The sequence below is a fragment of the Nylanderia fulva genome, unplaced genomic scaffold (assembly GCF_048542155.1).
Source record: "Nylanderia fulva isolate GAGA-0341 unplaced genomic scaffold, ASM4854215v1 Scaffold71, whole genome shotgun sequence".
Lineage (NCBI taxonomy): Eukaryota > Metazoa > Arthropoda > Insecta > Hymenoptera > Formicidae > Nylanderia > Nylanderia fulva.
The window spans coordinates 392,079-399,384 of NW_028190819.1; the positions used below are offsets into that span (position 1 = coordinate 392,079).

The 7,306-nt window shown below is 29.7% G+C and overlaps 1 protein-coding gene across 3 annotated transcripts; it reads left to right on the forward strand.

Annotated features, from left to right (window-relative positions):
* Positions 1-2,110: 2,110 nt before the first annotated feature.
* Positions 2,111-6,844, forward strand: Sce (E3 ubiquitin-protein ligase Sce). Of its 3 annotated transcripts, none has more exons than XM_029310873.2 (4): positions 2,111-2,478; positions 5,448-5,883; positions 5,953-6,255; positions 6,476-6,844. In XM_029310873.2, the coding sequence occupies exons 1-4, from the start codon at positions 2,236-2,238 to the stop codon at positions 6,691-6,693; spliced, it is 1,200 nt and encodes a 399-aa protein (XP_029166706.1). In that variant the 5' UTR covers positions 2,111-2,235; the 3' UTR covers positions 6,694-6,844. The 3 variants fall into 3 exon arrangements, with proteins under 3 accessions (XP_029166706.1, XP_029166714.1, XP_029166700.1); XM_029310881.2 differs by having other exon boundaries at positions 5,448-5,823; XM_029310867.2 differs by having other exon boundaries at positions 5,448-6,255.
* The last annotated feature ends 462 nt before the right edge of the window (positions 6,845-7,306 follow it).

Consider the following 7,306-nt stretch of genomic DNA (forward strand, 5'->3'; position numbering starts at 1 on the left):
GTGAAAAAGAACGTGCAATGAATCGATATTTAATAGGTATTTTTTATGACAATAGCATAATTACCTAAAAAATTTTCATCATTTTTTATTGATCAGAAAAATATTTTGATTTCTATTTCAAAGAAAATTGAGATTTATTATATATATATATATATATATATATATATATATATATATGTTTGTAAAATTTGAAGGCTTTTATATATTTCGTTGCTGAAATTTTTCAATTCTCTAAGTAATTGTTTGTATTAATAAATATTATATAATTAGAGAGCACAGATTTCGATAATGTTACTTCTAAAAATAATGCAGATTTTATCAGAAATATTGTTGGGATAATATTCATCATAATTATTGCTATAAATTTTTGTATAAATAACTACTTAATAATTATTATTTATTATAATAACTAATTATTAATTAAATTATCTTTATAATTTCTATTGTTCATTAAAATAAAATTCTTATTTCTCATTATTGATTGTTTGTATTAAATATTATATAGTTAACACAAATTTCGATAATGTTATTTCCAAAAATAATGCAGATTTTATCAGAAATATTGTTAAGATAATATTCATCAAAATTATTGCTATAAATTTTTGTATAAATAATTACTTAATAATTATTATTTATTATAATAATTAATTATTAATTAAATTATCTTTATAATTTCTATTAAAATAAAATTCTCATTTCTCACTAAAGAAGTTTTGCTAATAAAAATGAGCAACTCACAAAAATGAGTTTCATGGTAAAAAAAAGAAAGAAACAAAAATAAGTAATGAAAGCTATTTCCCTTGCACATGTATGGACAGCTGCAATTACAGTCTCTTACAGTTAGGGTCAATGGAAAAAGACGAAGGTTTTGTCGGTCTAGTTTGCCGCGTTAGATCTTCTCGCAAATAGATTTCCAGTCGTTCTCGGAGAGAAGATGCATCTATAGTGCACAGTAATGGTCAAGCCTACGCCCATCTTACATGGAATTACATACCGTTATATTATTTATATTACGGTTATACATTTTGCTCGGGAATAAATCACTATATTACTATATATTTAATAATCGGGTTTTTAATGAACAACTGAACTCATTTAGCAGATACTGAATTAATATTTTAGAATTATCTAAAAGCTTTAAATTAAATTTATATTATAAAAATTATTTATAATTATTCTAAGAAAATTCTCTAAAATTATTATATATAATTTTAACTGTGAAAAATATTAATAAAATAAACATAATAAAATTTCTTTACCTTTAAAGAGACCCCTCAGCAAATTTTATATTCCGACAAATTAATGCAGAGAAATCCTAAAAGTACGAAAATATACGACTGTGTCGATAAAAGATAATCGTGAAGGATCTCCTTTAAGCTGAGCTTTCACGCCAATAAATATGTGAGAAATATAACCACATCTGCGTTTTCGGAACACCAAATATATATATATATATATATATATATACACTCGCGAAATGATACTCGAACACGACGACCCGGAAGTACGGAATATTATCGATAACGTCAAAAAACTCGGAAAACTTCGCGTCGAAAGCGCAGCCGATCCGACCACGTGAACTCGCGCGCGCGAATTTTCGGCGGCTCTCGCGTCGCAGCTGATGACGTCACGCGCCAATATTCGGCGGCTCGAGGTGACGTCACGGGGAACCAAGGTCGCGCGCGCGAGGAATTTATACGGTAATTAACAATGTAATTAAAGCTACTAATTAATATTAATTTAATATTATTATTATTATTAATATTAATAATAATTCTTAATAATATATAAATAATATTAATATAAATATTAACAATAATTAATATTATTAAGTATTAATAATATTAATATTAATTAATTCACATTCGTATATTTCCCGGAAGAACCGGAAATGACGCGCAAACATTAATAATTCGAAAGTAGTACATCGGATGACAGATGACAGCTGACAGCTCGCTTCAGATCGTGTTTTAAAATATAGTGAAATCCTCGATCGACCAATCGGGGCGTGGAGATCCTCGTTTCCGATTGGTCGGTCCAATTCTGACGTTTCGTTCGACGCGATCAAATTTCTCGCTGAAAACCTCTCTATGTGTTTTCCAGAGTCTACGGTTCGCTCCGAGAGTTCGAGTCCAAAAGCAAAAAACAAGCGGCGGAGAAGCTTGTCCTTGATTTTCTAAAGGTAGAATTTGGTGAATTGAACGCTCTGGAATTCTCCGATCTACTTTGGGCGAGATGGCATCCGCGGAACAGGTCGGCCTCAACAAAACCTGGGAATTGTCACTGTACGAATTGCACCGCACTCCACAGGACGCGATCACCGACAACACGGAAATCGCAGTCAGTCCTCGGAGCCTTCACAGCGAGCTTATGTGCCCTATTTGCTTGGATATGTTAAAGAAAACCATGACCACCAAGGAGTGTCTTCATCGCTTCTGCTCCGATTGTATTATCACAGCTTTGAGAAGCGGGAACAAGGTATAACCTCGATGTAAACATTATCAAATACGTAAACAAGGTGCATCTTTCGTTAGAAAGCTGCAGTTTTCATAAATATATGCAATGCAATGTGACAGTTCATTTAATATTTTATACAATTTGTTACAAGAATGTTAGAATATTATACAGTTTATATTTTATTCAAAGGAATAATATTATATTCAGAGCGACAGCTAAAGTAGCTTGTAGCAAAAATATAATGCATTTAACAAAGTATATCCTTGATGTGAACTTTAGAAAACAAGGCCTATCTTTCATTAGAAAGCTGCAGTTTTCATAAATATATGCAATGCGATGTGCCAGTCCATTTAATATTTTATACAATTCTGTAAAAACTGTATTATTTTGATTTTAGAACATCAAAATTTGTTACAAGAATGTTAGAATATTATACAGTTTATATTTTATTCAAAGGAATAATATTATATTCAGAGCGACAGCTAAAGTAGCTTGTATCAAAAATATAATGCATTTAACAAAGTATATCCTTGATGTGAACTTTAGAAAATATGTAAACAAGGCCTATCTTTCATTAGAAAGCTGCAGTTTTCATAAATATATGCAATGCGATGTGCCAGTCCATTTAATATTTTATACAATTTTGTAAAAACTGTATTATTTTGATTTTAGAACATCAAAATTTGTTACAAGAATGTTAGAATATTATACAGTTTATATTTTATTCAAAGGAATAATATTATATTCAGAGCAACAGCTAAAGTAGCTTGTATCAAAAATACAATGCATTTAACAAAGTATATCCTCGATGTAAACTTTAGAAAATATGTAAACAAGGCCTATCTTTTATTAGAAAGCTGTAGTTTTTAATATATATATAATGCGATGTGTCAGTCCATTTAATATTTCATATGAGTGTTTGTCAAAATTATATTATTTTATTTATTTTCCGTAAGGGGGTTAAAGGGGTATTGAAATTAAATCTCAAAATATGAGATTATTTCATATTTAAAATCTTGGCCGTGTCCAAGTAAAAATTTGGTGCCTTGTGCACCGGTATTTATTTCTAACGAAAAATTATTTAGTTTCGTTAGGATAACGCATTGTCATCCGCGATTTGGCTCTTGTTGCCCGTCTTATACGTTAAATTTATATTTATATTACAGAGCCTTGTTAAAACTCTTATATTTGATACACGCTGGCTTAAAAAATGCGTTTGTTTACCAACATTAATATATATAACAGAGAAAAGTATAGAATCGAAAGGATCTGAATAGCTCAGCTGGAAGAGCAGTCGCCCGGCAAGCGAAAGGTCTCGGGTTCGATTCCCGATTCAGCGATTTTCGGATCTATATTTTTCTCTTGCATTCATTTATTTATTTTCCGTAAGGGGGTTAAAGGGGTATTGAAATTAAATCTCAAAATATGAGATTATTTCATATTTAAAATCTTGGCCGTGTCCAAGTAAAAATTTGGTGCCTTGTGCACCGGTATTTATTTCTAACGAAAAATTATTTAGTTTCGTTAGGATAACGCATTGTCATCCGCGATTTGGCTCTTGTTGCCCGTCTTATACGTTAAATTTATATTTATATTATTTTAATTTCAAAACTTGTTGTAAGAATGTTATAATATTATGCAGTCATATATTTTATTCAAAAAATAATATTCTATTGTAGAGCGAAAGCTAAAGTATCATATATCCTCGATGTAAACTTTAGAAAATATGTAAATAAGGCATATCATTCACATAAGAAAGCTGCAGTTTTCATAAATATATGCAATGTGATGTATCAGCCCATTTAATATCTTATATGATTCTGTCAAAATTATATTATTTTAATTTCAGAACATCAAAATTTGTTACAAGAATGTTATAATATTATACAGATATACACTCGTCAAAACAACTATCGCAATACGCAATTAATATCAAAATTTCGCGTAAAAAATTGCAAAATTTGACGAACTTTACAGGGTGAAATAAATTTTGCTCGCAAATCTTATCCAAATGTATGGATGTTGATAAATGTTCTCTCCAAATGTATGGATTATACATTTTTCTCATACATTAGGAGAGGAAAATATCGAACTCGCGATCTTAAACCACGTTCACGTAAACGTTTTCTAATTGTTTGATTACTGATTCTGAAGGAAAACTTCATTAGCAATTTGTCGCATAATCATTGTTGGTGCGCATCGGATAATGTTAATGTTGGCGGTAATTACACAAAAATACATAGATAACTCGATATGACGTAACTCTGCGAAAAAAAATCGTACGAACTTTGCTTTTTTTTTAATTTGTAGGAAAAAGTCGATATTTTACGAAAATTTAGATAAGATTTGCGGGAAAAATTTATTTCACTCCATAGAGTTCATTAAATGTTGCAATTTTTTGAAAAAAGTACCTTACAAATTTTTTTCAAATACGATAATTTTACGCTTATTTGAATTTACGCAAAATTTTGATATTAATTGCATGTTGTGATAATTTTTTTGACAAATGTATATTTCATTCAAAAAAATATTTTATTATAGAGCGAAAATTAAAGTAGCTTGTATTATAAAAATACAATGCATTTAACAAGGTATATCCTTGATGTAAACTTTAGAATATACTTAAACAAGGGCTATCTTTCATAAGAAAGCTGTAGTTTTCATAAATATATATCTACATGGAATGTGTCAGTCTATTTAATATCTTATATGATTTTGTAAAAACTATATCATTTTAATTTATATATTATTTTAAATTTAAATTTTATTTTATTTTAATTTTATTTTTATTTTATATTATTTTAATTTATTTCAGAGCATCAAAATTTTTTACAAGAATGTTATAACATTATATTACAGAGTTATATACATTTCATTCAAAAAATAATATTTTATTATAGAATAAAAGCTAAAATATTATATAAAAATACAACGCATTTTTCTATATTTTCTATACGCAGTTTTTACAACAATTTTTATTGTCTTTGCAGGAATGTCCAACATGCAGGAAGAAATTGGTCTCCAAACGATCTCTCAGACCAGATCCAAATTTTGATTTGTTGATTTCGAAGATCTATCCGAGCAGAGATGAATATGAGGCCCATCAGGAACGAGTGTTGGCCAAATTAAATAAATCACATTCACAAGCTGCGCTTGTTAATTCTATTACGGAAGGTATAAAGTTACAAAGTCAAAATCGTCCTCAACGTTCGAGGAAGAATGCCAACGAATCTGAAAACGCGAGTAATGCAACGTTATACAACAATACGCCAAATATTAGTGCACCTACAACGCCAAATCCATCCACAAATGTAGCGAATCAGAGCGATTCTTCTCAAAGCGCGACAGGACCTTTGAATAGCGGAGGTATGACTAATCTTCAAAATCTCAGCATTTCTCAACCCGCAACTAGTCCAACATTCTCCGGTGAGATCGCAATTTGTAAACTTGTGAAGCTACCTTTGTTACATCTTATTTTTACATGTTTTTGTCTAGGGACAACATCTAGAAACTCCACCACGCCGTCGCCAAACCCTGCAAATCAAATTCCGAAAGTGCCGAAGAGACAGAAAAGCTTTCAAAATTCGGAGAATGACTCTTCTAGTGCTGAAGCCGAGACTGGTGGTGGTGATTCCATGGTGGACACAGAAGGCGAAGGTCCTAGTGAACCTTTAATGCTCAACGAAATTGAACTTGTTTTCAAGCCACATCCTACGGAGATGGCTGGGGACAATTCTTTAATAAAAGCCTTGAAAGAAAATAGTATTCGGTACATAAAAACAACAGCAAATGCCACAGGTATGTATAAAATATTTTGCGAAATTATACAATTAAAAAGAAAATTCATTTTCTATTAGAAATATATGTGTCAAGACATAAGGCATAAATATATTCTAAAAAGAAAATTCATTTTCTATTAGAAATATATGTGTCAAGACATAAGGCATAAATATACTCTATAAATAAAAACGAAGAAGAGACATTTTTTTAAGGCAGACTAACAGGCTTATTTTTACAGTGGATCATTTAAGCAAATATTTGGCGATGCGTTTGACATTGGATCTGGATACTGAATTATCGGAATCGGATAGGCTATTAAATTTTTGCATTTATATTGCTCCCTCGCTGGGGCAGCTTGTGGTACTAAGTGGCTCGCAGACCTTACGACAAGTGAACGATAAATTCTGGCGTGTCAATCGACCTTTGGAAATGTATTATTCGTGGAAAAAGACCTAGGGAAGGCCTCGAAAATATCAATCTGATGGGAACTAATTGCGCTTTGTTCCAAAGATGAGAATGAATTATCTTTATTACATGAAGTACAGTGGAATGTATTAAAAATATATACAGTGAAATGTATGAAAAAAATATATATCATTGTGCTGTACTTCCAATTTCAATCTGATTCACAATAGTATAAGAAATATTCTTCATAATCATCGACAGTGCAATTTTAACATCTTCAAAATTCATTTTCAATAATCCATTGATTAAAAGTTAGATAAGATAACTGAAATAAATACTGATTTAAGTGGCATTGTACATCCTGATGTTTTTGAATGCAGTTACATAACGCGTATTTTGTATAAAAGATCAAATATAAATTTCTTTTTTCAAATATTAGATATTTAGTAAATTATAATTACATTTTAAAAATTTGTATTTAAAAAATAATGTGATAACTTTGCAATATTCTGTATATTTTATTATTAACTATTTATATACTAAGAGACCATTAAAACAGAGTAGCAATTTATATAAAAAATTAATATAAATTAATTAAATTTTATAAATTAATAATGAAATTCTGTATAGTTAAAGCATTATTTTTTATATTATTTAATTACAT